We start from the raw sequence: 18,900 nt of genomic DNA on the forward strand, positions 1-18,900 counted from the left end.
ACAAACGAATATTTCATATCGAATATTTTAGAAAATTTGTGCTAAGAAGAAATAGAAAGTCTTATTACCAAGGCGTTTTCGCAGGTAAAGCCATAAAACGGGCATTCTCGAACTACGGATTACGGACCCTTGCCATTGTAAAAATTTGACCTGCTCCAAAGTATTCTCGCCATATGCTAAGATACTAAGATACATATCGAAAGGCATTGCAGTTTACAGTGCTTTGGAACTGTACTTATATTTTACTTATCTTTATATATTATCTCTCGATATATTATGCAATTTATTTTCCAACATCTTCTTGTGATGTCACCGTTTAATCTTTGTTATTCTATTTAGATAAATTTTTAACTTGTCACAGTAAAAAAAAAAAAATAATAAAAACACTGTTACTTAGAAATTTATATATATAAAAAAAAGTTAATAAAAATGCGCGTGCACATTAATATGCTTATATCATCGAATACCGATTGTATCGATAATTATATCATAAAAAAGTAGCTTTGAAGTATGATTTATATATATATATATATATATGTATGTCGGAGACGAAAGGACATCGGGGCCTTTCTTTCGGAATGTTGGGGAAGGTCCTTGATACTTTAGTCCAGACTTTTTATCATAGCTTTTTTTTTCTTTTTTAAAATTTACAATCGATTCTCGTATTGAGAATTTTCAGTAATTCGTGCTTAAATAATAAGACCGAGAAATAGTTGTTTATGATTTAATGCAAGCATGGGTGCCCGAGATTTATGACAGTGAGCTTAGGCTCGAAGTGACATAACGGGTCGCTGAAGGTAGCCACGGTCACGGAAGGGACGTGTACCTGACAAAGGTACGGAGTAATTAAATAGCTCTCTTTAAAAACAAAGATTAGCCCGAAGGGTACAGAGAGGTACGGAGAGGAGTATATAAGGGCAGTTCCACTTGCACTGAGCTTCAGTCTAATAAGTTCTAGTTGTGCTAGAGGACAAGTACGTTGAGATACATCCGAATCTTGAATCGGTAAGTTGAGTTCGACTTAAACTGTGGCAGAAATCGCATTCCTCGTCCCGTTGACCGTGGATTCGTTATCGAATCTAAATTCATCGTCATCAACATCTCGATTATCTCATCACCGCTATTACTTGTTAAACTGTGTAGTAATTTCATTTGTATCAGTAAGATATCATCTATAGCGCGTAACAACGATGGCCAATTCACGGGAAGATTCATTATACGCCCCTAACTCTAACGATAACCCGACATATACATATGTATTAAATATAAAATATTGAATTCTTTATTCACGCGGTAACCTATATTGGCTAAATTGGTAGATTGTAATATATCTATATTGCTTTTGAAATGAAATTGCATTGAACTCGTCTAGTCATCGCTTATAGAACACTGTGGTAAAAGAAGAATGTCGAAGAAAATCAAATATTGCTTCGTATTATTGTTTGATATTGTAAAATTTGGCAGATTCGGGGTTGTGATATTAATTCTACTGTTACGAATACATTAATGCATCCCCGAATGTAGCGTGCAAACATTCTCTTGCTTGAATATCCCTATCTTTTTCTCAATTCTCTACTCACACATATGCACGCATCCCAGGACTATCTATACATACATATATATGAGTCTCGGCACGCCTGTTGTTGCTGCGTAACCGTAATCTCAAACCCAGCGCTTCGTCCTCTTAAAAACTCCAATTTCACTGGTTATTAAAACCGATAATTTTTTACAAGCTTATGAAAACCGTGTTAACCAATATTTTCAATAATTCAGAAAATCATTAGCTGTACGACAAACAAGATAAATAATACGGAAAATAATGGTATATCGTTTTGCAAATGATCAATATGGTGAGGGCGCTGGCTTCGAGGCTATAGTAGGAAAGCCGTATGCGCATGTCACTTCACTTGGACGATCTCTTTCTGTCGTAGCATCTGGAGGTGAGAGGTTGTACGAGGTTTACGCACAAGAACATAATCCGTCGATTTTCTTACCGGAAAGGTAGCATCGGACGTCAGGTACGGAATAAAACGACGCACGAAATACGGGCGAAATGTGTTGTGATAACAGTTTCTCTGAAATGTTATTTTTCTCGGTGAATTACAATATTAAAAAATGGGCGCGTGGTTGATCGTTATATTCGCCGGCTGTTCAAATACGGACCACATGCTGATTTTCGTTGAAATCGTTCGTCATATCTTTCGGAGAAAACGCGTCGAATCTCGCGATTGATTGTTTGATCGTACGAAACAATTCACGCGAATAAACGAATAACTAGTTGAATGTGATTTTTAAATTAAAAAATTAGAAAAACTCAAATAACCGGATGCAGTATGGCGGTCGCTTGTCAGGACTGGAGTTACGGTCACGAGTTCGAGCATTGCTGGAATTCCGTTCGTGATGTAAAATCTTTTCTAGTTCAGGAATTTCTAAAAGCACCAATGAAAGTAATTTTACATGTATGATCGAAAAGGAGCTGTAATTGTGGCTTCAACATTTCTCTAAGTACGGTATCCAGATACGTGATGCGTATACTGGAAATCGTGTGCAATGACGACATTGTGGGACGACTCTTCGCCAACAATGGAGTTTGCTTGCTGATTTCCAGTGTGGTGGATCGTTAAATCAGTCAATTTTCTTTACTGTTGCAAAGTTCATAGCTGTGTCAAAGTGATAATAAGTGGAAATTATATTGTGCGAAACTTGGTAATTGAACAGTATATCTGTATCAATTTATCGTACAGTAATTGCATAATATACAATTTTGTAACGCGTTTTTTTATACATAATTTTCCAAATTGTAAATATTTCTAACCTTCTGTATATGATTAATTAATATTAATTTTGTTTTCGACACGATTAAATGCTTTTGAAGTTACCTTATTGATACTGTAAAGCAGTTGTTCACGTGTAATTAAAATATATATTACTTTTAACGGAAATTTTCAAATAATTAGTAAAGTTTAAATATATATAACATAGTACAGCTTTTCTCATTGGGAATTATTGAAAGTAATAAGTAGCATTGTGCAACGCCAAGCGTCAAGCAATTCTGGCAACGTTGCAGCTCTTCTCATCACGTACAAAATGGCTGCCAGTTCCGTTCTCGAATATTCAGATACCGCCACGTGGACGTTAATACGGACACCTGCTGCTTTCTCGATAGAGAAAAAAAAAACAAAAATCGCCAAACTGTATATTGTTAACAAAAATTAATATTTTTAAATGAAATTTTAAACAATCGAGAAAATTTTTAATCGTAAAATAAATTTGAAATTTGTTCGCACGCATTGTATAGATGTGATCTTTAATTTAGGATGATTTTTCGTTTACAGACAATAAAATTAATTTTGGTATTTAATTGTTTTAATGATTTTCTGATATGTTTTGTTTCAGAGTTAACCAGTAAGGTTTTACGAAAACTCCATAATGGGTAAAGAGAAGATTCATATTAACATTGTCGTCATTGGACATGTCGATTCTGGAAAGTCAACCACCACTGGTCATTTGATCTACAAATGCGGTGGTATCGACAAACGTACCATTGAAAAATTCGAGAAGGAAGCCCAGGAAGTAAGTAATTAATGCATATAGCGATATTCAGAAGGAAACAAAGATTATATTAATTACAATTACTTCTAAAAATTTAGCAAAGCCTTGTCACTGGTAATTTGTTTCCTTAGTACAGTGATAATTAGATATTGCTTTCTAAACAAAACAGCTGGTTACTTGTTACATTTTTTAAATGTAAAGCATTATGAAATTTTAGATGGGCAAAGGTTCCTTTAAATATGCCTGGGTATTGGATAAACTGAAGGCTGAACGTGAACGTGGTATCACTATTGATATTGCTCTGTGGAAATTCGAAACTTCCAAGTACTATGTTACTATTATTGATGCTCCTGGACATAGAGATTTCATCAAGAACATGATTACCGGTACTTCTCAAGCTGACTGTGCCGTATTGATCGTTGCTGCTGGTACTGGTGAATTTGAAGCTGGTATTTCAAAGAATGGACAAACCCGTGAGCATGCTCTGCTTGCTTTTACTCTTGGTGTGAAACAACTGATTGTTGGTGTTAATAAGATGGACTCCACTGAGCCACCATACTCTGAAACTCGATTTGAGGAAATTAAGAAAGAAGTATCATCTTACATTAAGAAGATTGGATACAATCCTGTTGCGGTAGCATTTGTGCCAATTTCTGGCTGGCACGGAGATAATATGTTGGAGGTTTCTGCAAAAATGCCTTGGTTCAAGGGATGGACTGTCGAACGCAAGGAAGGCAAAGTTGAAGGAAAATGCCTCATTGAAGCTCTTGATGCCATTCTTCCACCTACTAGGCCTACAGACAAGGCTCTTCGTCTTCCCCTTCAGGCAAGTCTCCAATCGAATTTCATAGCTGAATTTTTATTCGTTTTACATGATGATAACATTATTCGCTCATTCGCGGTTTCCACCGGAGAATTTTCTAATTTGATGACGGTTAGAGACGTCTGACTAAATCTAATCTTTCAAAAATTATTCCTGTCTTGAAAGGCGGCATATGGTAATATTATTAAATATGATTGTAGGATGTATACAAAATTGGTGGTATCGGAACAGTACCAGTTGGTCGTGTTGAAACTGGTGTGTTGAAACCAGGTATGGTTGTCACATTCGCTCCTGCTGGTTTGACCACTGAAGTTAAGTCCGTCGAAATGCATCACGAAGCTTTGCAAGAGGCTGTTCCTGGTGATAATGTCGGTTTTAACGTAAAGAACGTGTCCGTCAAGGAATTGCGTCGTGGCTATGTTGCTGGTGACTCGAAGAACAATCCACCTAAAGGAGCTGCTGATTTTACTGCACAGGTATATATTTGATAATACGCTAAAAACTAGAAACCAGCTTGGGCAAATTATTATCGATTAATTTGCACGATGATGAGAACTTATTAACTTCATTCGCGGTTTCCACCGGAAAGTCTTTTAAGGCTTATTGACGGCCGAAGGCGACTGAGTGCAATTTGTTAAATACTTTTTATGTGAATACTTACATCTATTCACCTATTTTATACCTACTTATATCTTAATTCTAAACAAAATTAATTATGTTTCATATGACTGTTTTAGGTTATTGTGTTGAACCACCCTGGTCAAATCAGCAATGGATATACACCAGTGTTGGATTGTCACACTGCACATATTGCGTGTAAATTCGCTGATATCAAAGAAAAGTGTGACCGTCGTAATGGAAAGACCACAGAAGAAAATCCTAAAGCTATCAAGTCTGGAGATGCTGCCATTGTTATGCTCGTACCAAGCAAGCCTATGTGCGTTGAGGCTTTCCAAGAATTCCCGCCTCTGGGGCGTTTTGCTGTTCGTGACATGCGTCAAACGGTAGCCGTCGGTGTTATCAAGGCTGTCACTTTCAAAGACGCTACTGGCAAGGTCACCAAGGCTGCCGAGAAGGCCCAGAAAAAGAAATAACTAGTTTCCGTACATGTGTATCGCCAGATGGGCTTGGGCGTATAGTAGCTGATATAGTTTGCTTCCTTTCTTCACGTTCCTCGCATAAGAATAACGTCGTTACGTTGTCGCCATTGGAGACTGCAATATTTTCTACGAAATCGCGACCGATAATTAGAGATAATAGAATCGATAAAGAATCGCGACGACTAGCATTTTTTGTGCATGTAATTGCATACTCGCCACATTTTTTTGATATTCGTGTATTCCATTTATCAAAATGGTTACTTCGTCACTTTTCTCATCGCAAAGAATTTCGTAGGAAAGGTAAGCCAACAATGGTTTGCAAGCGGATGTTTTTCTCGCCTGTGAGTTCCATGAGAAAAGAAAGTAAACTATAAAAAGTTACTTATTACCTAGTCAGGTAACTGGGAAGTGATAGCAAATAGGTCACATTTTCCAATCAAATTTGGATTGAAATTACCAGCTGGTTTTACGATTACGATTTGTTTCCGAATTGCTTTGTAAAATTCCATTGAAGAAACTTAGAAATTTTTAAAGCTTTTAACTGAGTCGCGGTGCATCGATACAAAATAATCGAACAGTGACTGAAAGGAAAATGATAATTTTATTACGAATTTGAATGGGTTATGAAATCTGTTTTTCTATTACTTTCAAATTGCCTGGCTATAGGTAAGGAATTGAACTATAAAAATATATATACACAAAACACTTTTCTATGATATACGTCTTTACAAAGATTTACCTTATCTTTTTACACGTCCTCTATATTAAAAAGAAGTATGTGCGGAAATATGATTGCTCTACAATGGTGCAGCACTTTTAGCCATGATTTTCCGATTGAAATTGGTTTAACAACGGTTTTGTGTACATACCTATAAATAACAATAATAAAAATAAAGGAGATACGGAAACTATTTCATGTATACAGTATTTCAATACACCATTACCCTTGTATTATGGAAATATTTTATGTCTTTGACAATATTAGTTATAAAATATCACATATGCATATAAGAACTATATTGATCAAGCATTTGAAAACAATTTCAATAGACCAAAAGCTTAATTCTTATTTATTAATGGATCATAAGGTCGATTGAAGTTTACTTCTGTTGCAAAATATGTACTCAGATGTGACTTAACGATTTATTTTCGCGAAATTAGTTGTAAAGTGCATTTTTTATTCAGATGATATATATCTGTGCAAAGAAAATATGTAATAGAGTTCGGTCGAACATTTTCAGAAACAAATTGATAGTGGAATCTGGTTCGGAGCGATATTTAGCGACCGAAACAATTTTCCTCTGGTGTTTTTTAAACAAATATCGATCGAATGTAGAAAACAAGTTGGATAAAGAGAAGTGGGCGATCAGATCTTCTGTTAGGCGAAGATAGTAGTAGTGTGCGGCATGGATAGAGAATACGAGCGATGCTAGAACCAGGCAAACATGGCTGCTCTAAGGAATGGTTTATTGTTATGTTCGAATTTTCTTTCAAGTAGCACAAAATTTGCAGCATGCGAGGCAAGTAGAAATAAGTTTTCAAGTTTTTCCATATATAATATTTTTACTTCGTGGTGTAATATATTTTAGTAAACCGTATTGTTTCCAATAGATTTTCTTTTTATTATATTCTTTGTTTAGTTCCAGCAAATACGTAACAAATATGTTGGTCGGTGGATGATTCGTGATCTTAAACGAAGAAAAATGGCAGAAGACTGTGCGGAAGAACGACTGCGACTTTTAGCTATGAAAAGAAATAACATTTTGCCATTGGAAATTCGAGTACGTCATATATACTTTATATAACCTCAAAGTGTGATATAAGCATATGAAAAAATTTGTTACGTTGAAAGGATTAGACGACTACAGCTATTGGTTTTTGTTTATTAAATCTACTTTGCTATTTCAGGAAGAAATTAATCAACAATTTGATAAGATAATTCCACGCCAGACAGCTTTAAGACAATTAACAGCACGGTGTGTACTAACTTCTCGTGGACATGGTGTCGTCTATAGGTGGAGATTATCAAGAATTATGTTCAGGGAGTTGGCTGATTCTAACAAGTTATCTGGTGTACAACGTGCAATTTGGTAGAGATTATATGTACAATGGTGTTTCAGTTCTTTTGTTGAAAAAATGTGAAATAAATACAACATAATTAATGTATCAGCTTGTAAAAAAGAACTTCTGATAAAGTAAGAAGAAATTCTTTTTTATAAGGAGCTAATACTAAAAACACAGTCTTAAACTTATTGTTAAGAGATATGTTTCTAAAAACATTTCATGTTATAAAGAAGACATTAGCCCAGTAAAATACTTTAGGATTAGCGTATGTTGTGATTTTTATTTAGCCATACCATGTTTCAAGAAATGATAATTTGTCATAGCGTTACAAATATTTTAATCTTCTCGAGCTTCTCAAAATTTAGAATCTGGTCAAAGACATAAACAGTGATCAAACAATTACCATAAATTGATTAAAACGAAGATTGCAAGTGATTAAAGGCTATAAGGCAATGTTGGTTTACTTATTTGTTGCAAAAGATATTTCTTAATGAGATAAACTCGCGAATTATGTTGTTGCATTCGAAATTACATTTATTATTTTTTACTCATTTATATATATACAGTAAAATAGAACGCTTGTAATAGCATGAAGCATCAGTTAACTAAAATTCTTCTTTCTTTTATAACCGAGTGACTCTATAAATATAATAATAAATGCAAGCTTAAAACTTTTACGATAACGTCGAAATAATAACTGGTATGTAGAAAGAGTTCTACAAATACAATTAACGAATATGTCTATATTCTACCACATAGTTGATTTATGCCAAGTAAGCGCGCGAAAAACTAGTAGTATAAGCGTTTATCTGATGAGGCATGCATGGCGCAGGTCCGAGTCTCTAGTTCACTTCTCCTGAATCAAGGAATTTTTTACGAGGTAGTAACACAGTGGTATACTCGTGCAGAAGGATACTCTTTTGTTCTTGTTAAAAGTCGACCTGTTGCATTCTCTTTCTTCATTTTCCATAACGCAGGACGTCGATCATATTAGAATTACATAGATGGCCGATTTAGTAAGTATTTCGATTATGTAAATTTCTTTAAAACTGGACTTTAATTGGCGATTGAGACTGTTAAATTATTCAGACGTTCTTCTATCATGTGCACGTAAAATGATATGCATTTCACACCATTTCTAATAATATCGTACACACGTTAAATATCTGAAGCGAAAATTGCCGAATTTACAAATTAAGAAACATGCTTTGCGTTGTAAAATTATAGAGCGAGTCACTTTTGTTTAAACATATGCAGATTTTTTTTACCGTGAACGAACAGCGTTTTATGCTAGTTTTTTCCAATTTCTCGTAATTTCATTGACTCGACTTGGATTGTAAAAGCAGGATAGAAAAGAAAGAAGAATGAGATCACACGCTTGAGGGACGCGCGTTTGATTTTAGCGAACTTGCGATTTTCTTGCAGCTTATTAGTAATCAATCGAACTATTTCGTCGAGTATTTGGAAATTAACGTAGTTACGAATACCGTGGAATGATTTGTTGAAAAAATAAATAATTTAACTTGTATGAAACTTGGTAAGGCACGATTTTTATGCAGTTAGATTGTACTAAAGATTTCCTTGTGTGAGAATAATATTCTTCGCGATCTATATTAACATATTTCCAATTTTGGAGAAGCAGTCAAATGATCGTTGTATAAAGTGTTAAATGAAGTGGACGATTTATGAAAAGTAATCGGTACGAGTTTATGTGTACCTTGGTAAATTTTGTATGAAAGTTACAAAAAATTGTATGCATTGAATATTTGTCGGAATTTAAAAACAATCGTTTTCACTTAATCTTTATTTTGAAGAAAATTATAAAATTATTTGCCAGCTGGTACAAGTTACTAAAAGTGAAATAATTTGTAAATTATTTTTGGCTAATTAGTTCGCGATATTTTTCTATCAAAATTTGAAGGCAATCAAGGGCGTTTTTATTACTTCCAATAGTGTGTCATACTTTTTTTTATTATATATCAAAGTGGATAATCTAGACGATTTCAATGTCCTCCATCGCGAGGTTACTCGTCCATAAATAAAGGAGTAAAACAAGGAGTCTTACATTACAATAAGTATAATGCACGTGTATAAGTGTACAATGTCTCTTTGTCTTATATCACGTGATGTTGTTGGCTTTTCCTGGCTCACAATATCTGTTGATATACCCCAAAGATGTAACTCAATGAAATGTTTCTTAGAAAGATGTGTTGATATTAGGCGTGTAAAAAGAGAATGCTAAATTTAGAACGCCAAGCGTCCGGGGATGTGCTACCTACGCCTCTTATCAATTCCTCTGTATTTTTTCCGTGTCGACAAAAATTGTGTGTACACACATATAACAAGGTAGAGATAAGAAGAGGAAAATCGAATGATCCGAGTTGTTAAAAATCGGCCAAAGTACCCCTGTACGCGAGCAAACCTCCTTACACGAGCGAAAGGAGGTCAGCCTGAGCAGCGGGGCGCACTGTGGCGGCAATTTACCTCTTGCAAGTCGCAAAGAAGACTATGGTAGTCACAGACGTAAACTATGATCTTAGATAGAGGGTAGCTATTTCGAGCAACTTCTACGGAGCCAAACAGTCGCGGATTATTGAAAGAAAAAAGATAAAAATGTAATTTGAAGATAAAAGACAGGACACATTTTCGTATGAACTTTTCTTCCTCCTTGAAGCGGTCCCACGTATCACAATACATGCTGTATCGTTTCGTCGGTTTCTTTTTACCCCTCGTGGCATAACAATTTTGTAAAGAAACGTTTCTTCGTATTTCTAAAAATAACGAAGAGATTCGAGTTATCGAATGGTACATGTCCTTGAGACACTGTGTGGCATGTATTTCTATGTGTCTATTTTTATCCGTATCTTTATCAATGTAAGTCTAATATCGGCGTGCTATTGAACTTATTTGATAAAGGAAGCAGTAATTCATAAACCTAGATTATACCGGTGTAATAATAAATATCAGTTATCTATCCGTACGGTGTATTGTACTAACAAGGGTACGTCCCTTATCGTATCGTTATATTTACATAACATATTTGTGTTAGTTTCGTGGCATTTCTCAGTATAACACGTCGGGGAAAGTTAGTACAATAACCTAGAAGTGTGTAGCAATAGTTGGATTTTCTACATTCCGATGAGAATTATACAATTAATTAAATAGTACACGTTCAATGGTTTTATACAAAGATGAACGATAATCTCGGAAATAAGACGAAAATTAAGAATAAAAACATTGTTTTCTGCTTCGTTTTTCAGTTACCGACAATTAAATATCGGCCAGAATATCCCTGCACGCGAGCAAACCTCCTTACACGAACGAAAGGAGGGGTCGGTCGGCCAGGGCAGTTTTATCTTCCCATAAAAATTAAATGATAAAACTAAAGAAAGGGAGAAGGTATTAAATAATTCATCGTTTATTCTTCGACAAAAGAGAAAACGTATTAAACAATTCTCCACTTTGTGGTTAGGAATAGGTAACCGAAACGTCTAGAAATTCTTTCAATTTTCAACAGAACGTTTCTGTCTCGTAATCCAATTATCTTCTATAATAGTCTTCTTTGAAGGAAACGAACGAAACACATCGGAATAGAAAAGCCGCAAATTAACAAGACTTTACAGTGTCAACACGTTGTTCCGCATCCTAGATAAACATGGGTCACCTTTTTTCCCTGGAATATAACGCATCATTGGGATCGGTTGTCCCGGGGCGTGCGTCACCACACAGAATGTCCACGATGCTTGGCAATTAATCGAACTACAGCGAGTTCTACGAACGATGCCACTTTCACGTACGATCTATCGAAATTTGTCGCGTGTCTCGTTAACGTTAACCGCGGCTCGACGTGGATTGGAAATACGAGACGTTAGCTCGTGTTTCTGAAACGGCGAAATGTTCTTTGTCGGAGAACTGATAAAGCGTGAAATATTAGCACGATTAATACTACCACGTATAGATCGATGAAACGTGATATCAAAGGTGTAGACCATAAAATATTATTTACTACCGTTCTTGTTCCATTCTAAAAGATGTATTTTCATTTATCTTTGAAGGGGAAACTTCTTGTCTTCTTGATGTCTTGTCTGCCAATGAAATTTCGCTTCTTCTTTGGATTTCGCTAGCAAACGAACGATGATGCATGAACGAATAATTTGTAGCTTCGTCTCGTTCGTTTCAATTTGTACAATGAAAAATTCGCCAAATTAATATGGTTCTATATATGCTGTTTTACGTGCACGTCTACGTACAATATAACATACTTAACATCAATTTCCATGTTATACTTTATACTATAGTCAAATGTTAGATTCAAATTATAAATCTGTAAATAACAAATATTTAAAGATGCAAGAAATAGCAGTCGGTCGTGTGTGTTAAAATACTTTAACAGCAAGTACACTGATAGTCCAGTTGTAGAGAAATCGATGGAATATAAGTCTAAATTTAAATGTGCAGACGAAATCAAATGCACGAACCTTTTAACAAACGTTGTGCTGTTTTGTCGATCGGAACATTGGACGAGCTCCACGATAAGGGTCAATTCGTGTTTGTCAAGACGTGCAGGAAGTTTGCATTTTTCGAAACGAAACAGGACCACACATATTACATAAATTCCTCCTTTACCTTCCATCATTCTCGAACATTTCTATTGTTCTATAGAATTTTGAATCAAACGTTAAATGTACTCGATAGAATTCTAATTCCATTTCTAAAAAATCGACCAGACAGAGAAGACCAAAAACAAGGTTTATCATCCATATTATCTAACATTTTCATTGATGTACATGAATTTGAAATACGTTGAACATATTCGACAGAATTCTATCTTATCCTGCACGAAATTCAGGCAACGAAGCAGCAAATAGGAATACATTAATTATTATTTGATAAGAATTATGAAAAGTGAGGCTTGTCAAATTTTTCAACTTTTTAGATAAATATGTATATGGTGTCCGGTAATTAGAAGCAAGTCTTGCAATATGCTGGCTTATCGATAGCATCGAAAACGATCTATTTGAGTCTTGATTCACCCATTGTTGAATCAAAATGAACTGCTTCTACAGAAGCAACATTTATCAAAGCTTCGTCAAGAATGGCTCTCGTTAAACGATTAGTGCTATATTTCCCCGTTTTTCTTATTGTCAAGATCGATAACGGAATATCGCTGATTACTGTCCAGACGACGTATCAAAAAGATTTGAATCTAGTAACAGCAGCGGGCAATATTGATATTTTTAAGAGTTCCACGCGTTATTTGCCTTTCTTTATTTAAACCAGGCATCGTCTTTGATGCTTGAGCTACGTCGTTTGACAAATCGTAATTTGAAAATGTGCTTCTCCAAAAGCAACCTTAGACACGTGGCACATCCACAGTTTCATCGGATATCCCGTTCCCATTCAACTTCGTTTAATCTAACACAATCCTCCTGCTATGCGATTAAGGATAATAGGACAACCATCGTGTAATATGATCGATACTTTGTTGAAAAAAATTGAAAATTAAATATATCAGAGCGTTACGTATTTTGCCGGCTCGGAAAATGACAAGAGTCGATAGATGTTGTCTTTGATACGAGCACGTCCATTGAAACAGCAATCGTAGAAGCTTGACGTATAAAATGACGAAACTTGCGCTTGTTTTTGTTTAAAATACAGAAGAGAAAACGTAGAGATATAAGAACGTAGCGAGGAAAATACGGGATAAGGTTATCGAATACGAGCGCATCGATTAGTTGGTTGAATTACATTGTTACTACGATACAGTGCTACTATTATCACTGCATCATCGTCTAATAACTGCGCCATTACTTGGACAGGATCACCGTTACACGATGTAATAGCGATACGTAAAAGCATGCAGGAGGATCAATGCATGATGTTAAAGTCGAAAGGTACGGTGTGCGATGTACCCGTCAGAAGCAAAGCTTCCAGCTTGAGGGTTTGGTCCTCTTTCACGTATCGCAGGAACGACAACGACGTCGCTGAATTAAGCACGAATCAGGAAAACAACGTATCCGTTGGAAGACTTCGAGATGGACGAAACTATCCGGCGGACTTCAACGTGAGACTCTGCGTATTAATCTCGAAGGAGAATATGCTCAAAATAACGAGAATTATGAAACGAAAATTATAAGAAACGATACGAGGAAGCGAATAGCTTCGTGTAAAATTCATTTTCTCGCTTGAGAAAAGATAAATAGAGCACGCCTTTATATCAACTTTTCTTCGTTGTTTTTTAGGTTCACCCTGTATAGACAATTGGCAAATCTTTGACCAGATGGCAAGCCCAATTAAAAGAAGTAACTTTTGCCCGAGAACTTATCTTTTTTATCTCTCACAGCTTGCGAGTTGTAACACAAAATCGGAAAATAGCCGAATTTTCAGCGGTCAGTTTCGCAGTTTACGGTTAGAATTTGAACAGCGAAAAGAATTGCGTACCTACCTACGTATGCTCTACGTATCCTGCAAAGTTTCATAATTTTCTGAGTTTTCGGCTTGAGGATGTTCCATATCGTAAGAGATACTGATTCGTGCAAAACGAGAAAGACAGAGGAAATATTATCTATAAGTTTATTCTCTTACAGACGATAGAGAGCTTTCATTGCGCGATCGGGCCTGTTTTAAGCATAGCCCGAGTCTTTGGTTTATTTCCAGTGGCTGGAGTCCGATCCGCGTCACCCTCGAAACTCCAGTTCAAGGCACTTTCCTTCGTCGCGTTTTATTCGGGTTTCATAGCCTCGATGATATTCTTTATGACGATCGTATCGGTGCTTCACATGGTGAAAACTCTTAACGCTAATACGATCCAGACACGTGGTAAGTGGACACTGTTTATTACTCTGTTACATTTCCGCCTTTTACTTATTAACATGCGCAACACGGTCGAACAATTTTTGGAAAAATAATTTACAGGATTATCGCGTGCAACTTTCCACGCGTTTCACAGACGCATTTCCTATTTTCTAATAGTTATACGATTTATTTCTCGAAGCTGAGCTTGCGTCGGTCCGGTAGCGTTTCGGTGCACCGATCCAACCCAGCATTGGATCATATACTTAGCATACTCGTTCCAGTGCCATTGAAAAAGATATCGACCTAAATCTCTTAAAAGCAAGAACGAACTTGAAGTTTTATCCCGCGAAGCGTTCACGTACCGTCGCAAATAGGCCAAATACTCGGCTCGATCTCGTTCAGCCGGCTTCAAGGATCGTGTTAGTTATCGAGAAATTACGTTGGTGGCGAGATAAACCGACGATATTGTATCGCGTTGCAGGTGGCATAGCGTCGGCGACGGTTGGCGCGGTGTTCTACGGGAACAGTCTGCTGGGCAGCATCTTATTTTTCTGGCTGTCGTCACGCTGGGTACCTCTTCAATCGGAATGGAGAGCCATGGAACGATGCATAGACAGGTCGATATCTCGACACTCCTGCCAGGTTCACAGCTTGGCACGATTCACGAGTTTGCTAATCGCCTTGTTTGTCGCTTGTCTGCCGTGCACGCGAGCTTCGATACCCGTTAATCGGCACTGCACTCGCAAATTACAATTGGTTCGTCCTATCGTGTAAATGAGATGCCAATAGATTCACTGATAATCCAATGCAAGCTTTTTTTTCACGATAGAATATTCTTCCGCGTGTTTTACCATTTGTTGTTGGATGTTGTCTCTCTAATCGTCGATCGATACCGAGCTTAAGGTTGCACTGGATCAAAGAAATCGTTAGAAAAGACGCTGACTCGCTCTGCAGCCTTGCCAGAGCCGTTTAGGTTTCTCTTTTCTTCTTCTATACGCGAAGATAAGTCGCAAATGCGGAATAGAATTTCCCTGTCCAAGGTCTCGTTCTCGGCAACATAAAGTTCGAACGCGTTCGGGTTACTCGACGGATCGTCAAACTCGTCTCTGTCAGACGCGAACAAACTTGCTCGGTTTATTCTCTGACCGCGACGCAGCTTCTGTCTATTTATCTCTTTACGATTTACAGCAATCGCATAGAACCGACGCGGCTGCGATGGAAATTTTTCTTCCTAAGTTCCGTGATACTGGTGTTGGCTCTGGTCGAGCACATCCTAAGCATGTTCAACAACGTGGACGGCTACGACTGGAACGCATCGAATTCCACGTTTCGCAGCTTCCTGGAGACGTATACTCTACGCTCGCATTCCTTCATCTTCGACACATGTGAGATTCTACCACTTTAAGCGGAAAAACCGAATATCAAAGGTTACAAAGGCAATGACATCCCTTAATCAGCATCACGTTCGTTTCCAGTGAATTACAACTTTGCCTTCGGATTGTATATTTTCGTCGTTAGCAAACTGGCCACGTTCAATTGGAACTTCACCGATCTTTTTATCATGCTGGTAGGTAAAAGTGGTTACTCTCGATACGAGTAACTTTTAGTTATGCTTTTAGTTCGAGTAACCGCATCACGCACGGCTCGCATATTTGTGGTTCGTCCGGTCTCGATCGCGTTTTTATCGATTCTTTTCTAGCCTTTCTCCGTCGAAGAGAGCATTCTCGTTATTTTTAGTAGAGCGTCGTTGTTCCGAACCTTCTTTGGAATTTTCTTCGACGCAATCGGAGCACTGATTCGTACTGATTCTTAAATTACTTAAAATTGTACGAGCTGTACTCGCTCGAACGAGATCTTTTTAAGAAGAAAAGCGTCTTATTGGCCGAAACGAATAAAAACCACGCTACATTTTCGTCAGTTTGAACGTGGCTATGGCGCGAACCGAAATAGAAAAGATACCTTACTATTTTAAGAAAATGGCTGCACTCTGCAGTTTTGATTTTCCAGGCTTTTCTTTCGCTCTTGGCATAGCAAAAGATCAGAAGACAGTCGAGGTTTATCGAATATTCAGGACCGTGCGATAGCTGCGAGTCTGCTGAAGATTTTCACCAAATTCCAAGCGTATGGTACAAACAGATCTCGAGATATCGGAAAATAAAGTTGCGTTTAAAAATTAATAATTAACGAACGATAACTATTTTATCGCGGTACGAAAAAGTGAACTTGCCTGCGACTCCAATTTTCCCCTAATAATTCATTCGCAATTTTTTCAAGATAATTCACACGAAGGTTCAGATTACTCTATTATTACACGACAAAGCTGAATTAGCAACGTATTGCACGATGTTTCGATAAGATCGATCCTGCGTTTCTCTAATTGTCTAGGTTGCCACCGCTTTGGCTGAAAGGTACAAATCTCTGAACAAGAAATTGGCAGTGACGGTGACAAAATATCGGCCGATATTCTACTGGCGCGAACTTCGCGAACACTATGCGATTTTGAGTTGCGTTGTTAAGAAGGTGGACGAGCACATCTCTCCCATAATCCTGTTATCCTTCGCGAACAACCTCTACTTCATCTGTCTTCAGCTGTTGAACGGACTATCGTACGTATACTCGACCCGGAAGGCACGAAGATGCCACGCTCTTTTCCACGTTTTTTCCCAAAGAGAAATTACAACTGAGAAACCCGTCCTCCGCATAAACTACTATTTTTAATAATCGCGAAAACGATCTAAATAAACAATTTCAATCTCGTTCGACATCAGCCGATTCCACCAGGAAGATTAATATTGCTTTTTCAAAATTTGCCAGTCCGGACACTATAGCGATTGTAAGAATGCCAATTAATCTTGCAAATTTTTCAAACGTAATTACTCCGGTGCCTCGCCTTTAGAAATGCCCTACCTATCGTATCTTGGATATGATGGATTTGAATAATTATTCGAAAGCATTTTCATTTCGCCTAATGACATCGGTTTTCCAGGACTCTGCCTCTTTGGTGTTACGGCTCGCCCCAATTGGGCGAGGCATTTCGCATTAGAGAGAAATAAATGTAACGCGCGCTGATAAAAGAGTAGGCCGATACGTGTTCATTTAGACGATATATTGTCGTAATTGGCAGTACGTATAGTCACGTTCTATCGACATCAAACCGTGCTCGGCTTTGTAAAATGTTAACGAAGTAGCAAGTTTTTGATTGCCGGTAATCCGCCAGTTTAGCTGATTGCCAGATCGGTAAAATAAACACGACGAGCACGGGGCGAAGTGAGAGCGAAGGATCGATGATACGTCAGCTCGGTTGGCAAAGTAAGAAATGTTCGTAATTTTTGTCTTTCGCGATAGAAAGAATCGCGCCGGGGCACAGCGTTTCTCAGTTTCTCGTGGGAATTTCCAATTATTTTATAACGCAAGAAGCTCCGTAGCTGAGCAATGACGCAGTCTTCTCGTTAAAATCACTTCGAGTCCAAGCATTCGATATAACTTACAAGCTCAATTTGACTAATTATATGCAAAACTAATTATATCGTATCTTTACAGATGGTTTCAAATTACACAATGCGTATTTATTACGATTAAAGTAATATCGTTATTTTACTCGTAATTGTGTACTCGTAACCGTGTGCCTTCTAAACGATCGTTTCTTCTTTCAAAGAAACACGCACAACGTCTACGATACCTGGCCATCGATATATTCTAAAGTTTAAACAAACTCGCTGCGCGATTAACTGCACAGTCTCTTTTCTCGTATATAGCTCAATGAAGAGCATAGAAACGAGGAGTTGATCGCGTAACGTTCTCAATCAACTCGTTGATTAACGTTGTTATTCCATCTTTGTTAAAAGCATAGCAGAAAAGAGCAGCCCATTGAGCGCGGTGTACTTCTTCGGCTCTTTCGGCTTCCTAATTATTCGCACCTGTGCTGTCACCTTACTCACCGCTAGGATACACGATCAGAGTAAAGTGGCCTTACCTTATCTGTACAATTGTTCCACATCCAGTTATGGCATTGAGGTAACTATCTTTTCTACGTGCGTACTTAATCCCTTGGAAAGTTCGAAATATCCTTTCGTACCTTTTGGACCAGTTTCTCTTTTATTCCGAAGGTTTACGTCACTCGCAATGAATTAAAAATGTACATTATCTGTTCAAAGGCGCAGAGATTGCAGCATCAACTGGCGACAGACGAGGTAGCGTTAACTGGATTACGTTTCTTCTCCATCACGAGAAATTTTATGCTTGCGGTAAATCAATGTCTCTACGTACACCCGAATATAATCTCTAAAATCTATGGTATAATTTATTAATGGAAAATATATTGGTATACAGGTGGCCGGAGCAATCATAACGTACGAAGTTGTGCTTTTGCAATTTGTCGATGGCAAATAAAGCAAAATTACAGTGATATCTATTCTACGCTACTATCGATCCGTTTATAATTATATTTTTGATAATATTGTTGTTACTACGTATGCAATTCGTGTTTTAGCCTATTTCTGACGACATTACTTGTTATTTGTACATGCAAAAATATATAATTACTTTATTTAAACGCCACGGAGGTAG

The 18,900-nt window shown here is 37.2% G+C and overlaps 3 protein-coding genes across 4 annotated transcripts; all 3 read left to right on the top strand.

Annotated features, from left to right (window-relative positions):
• The first annotated feature begins 1,861 nt into the window (after nt 1-1,861).
• LOC100642189 (elongation factor 1-alpha F2) lies at nt 1,862-6,386 on the top strand. Of its 2 annotated transcripts, none has more exons than XM_003492653.4 (5): nt 1,862-2,018; nt 3,397-3,573; nt 3,770-4,378; nt 4,576-4,851; nt 5,113-6,386. In XM_003492653.4, the coding sequence occupies exons 2-5, from the start codon at nt 3,430-3,432 to the stop codon at nt 5,467-5,469; spliced, it is 1,386 nt and encodes a 461-aa protein (XP_003492701.1). In that variant the 5' UTR covers nt 1,862-2,018; nt 3,397-3,429; the 3' UTR covers nt 5,470-6,386. The 2 variants fall into 2 exon arrangements, with proteins under 2 accessions (XP_003492701.1, XP_024226287.1); XM_024370519.2 differs by lacking the exon at nt 1,862-2,018 and adding an exon at nt 2,379-2,706.
• A 440-nt stretch (nt 6,387-6,826) lies between these two features.
• Nucleotides 6,827-7,807, top strand: LOC100749018 (28S ribosomal protein S14, mitochondrial). Its single transcript, XM_003492655.4, has 3 exons — nt 6,827-6,995; nt 7,116-7,256; nt 7,384-7,807. The coding sequence occupies exons 1-3, from the start codon at nt 6,921-6,923 to the stop codon at nt 7,567-7,569; spliced, it is 402 nt and encodes a 133-aa protein (XP_003492703.1). The 5' UTR covers nt 6,827-6,920; the 3' UTR covers nt 7,570-7,807.
• Nucleotides 7,808-8,114: 307 nt separating this feature from the next.
• Nucleotides 8,115-18,857, top strand: LOC100749139 (gustatory receptor for sugar taste 64f-like). The gene is made up of 10 exons (XM_024370525.2): nt 8,115-8,555; nt 13,359-13,603; nt 14,127-14,358; nt 14,816-14,951; nt 15,523-15,719; nt 15,810-15,901; nt 16,720-16,940; nt 18,180-18,348; nt 18,489-18,578; nt 18,664-18,857. The coding sequence occupies exons 2-10, from the start codon at nt 13,397-13,399 to the stop codon at nt 18,721-18,723; spliced, it is 1,404 nt and encodes a 467-aa protein (XP_024226293.1). The 5' UTR covers nt 8,115-8,555; nt 13,359-13,396; the 3' UTR covers nt 18,724-18,857.
• Nucleotides 18,858-18,900: the final 43 nt, after the last annotated feature.

The sequence above is a fragment of the Bombus impatiens genome, unplaced genomic scaffold (assembly GCF_000188095.3).
Source record: "Bombus impatiens unplaced genomic scaffold, BIMP_2.2 scf_0814, whole genome shotgun sequence".
NCBI lineage: Eukaryota > Metazoa > Arthropoda > Insecta > Hymenoptera > Apidae > Bombus > Bombus impatiens.

Coding starts and splice junctions, on each gene's coding strand:
- LOC100642189 (XM_003492653.4), top strand. CDS start 3,430: ATGGGTAAAGAGAAGATTCATATTAACATTGTCGTCATTGGACATGTC. Junction 3,574..3,769: donor TCGAGAAGGAAGCCCAGGAA/GTAAGTAATTAA, acceptor ATGAAATTTTAG/ATGGGCAAAGGTTCCTTTAA. Junction 4,379..4,575: donor CTCTTCGTCTTCCCCTTCAG/GCAAGTCTCCAA, acceptor ATATGATTGTAG/GATGTATACAAAATTGGTGG.
- LOC100749139 (XM_024370525.2), top strand. CDS start 13,397: ATGCAGGAGGATCAATGCATGATGTTAAAGTCGAAAGGTACGGTGTGC. Junction 15,720..15,809: donor TTCCTTCATCTTCGACACAT/GTGAGATTCTAC, acceptor GTTCGTTTCCAG/TGAATTACAACTTTGCCTTC. Junction 18,349..18,488: donor CATCCAGTTATGGCATTGAG/GTAACTATCTTT, acceptor ATCTGTTCAAAG/GCGCAGAGATTGCAGCATCA.
- LOC100749018 (XM_003492655.4), top strand. CDS start 6,921: ATGGCTGCTCTAAGGAATGGTTTATTGTTATGTTCGAATTTTCTTTCA. Junction 6,996..7,115: donor CAAAATTTGCAGCATGCGAG/GCAAGTAGAAAT, acceptor TTCTTTGTTTAG/TTCCAGCAAATACGTAACAA. Junction 7,257..7,383: donor TTTTGCCATTGGAAATTCGA/GTACGTCATATA, acceptor TTGCTATTTCAG/GAAGAAATTAATCAACAATT.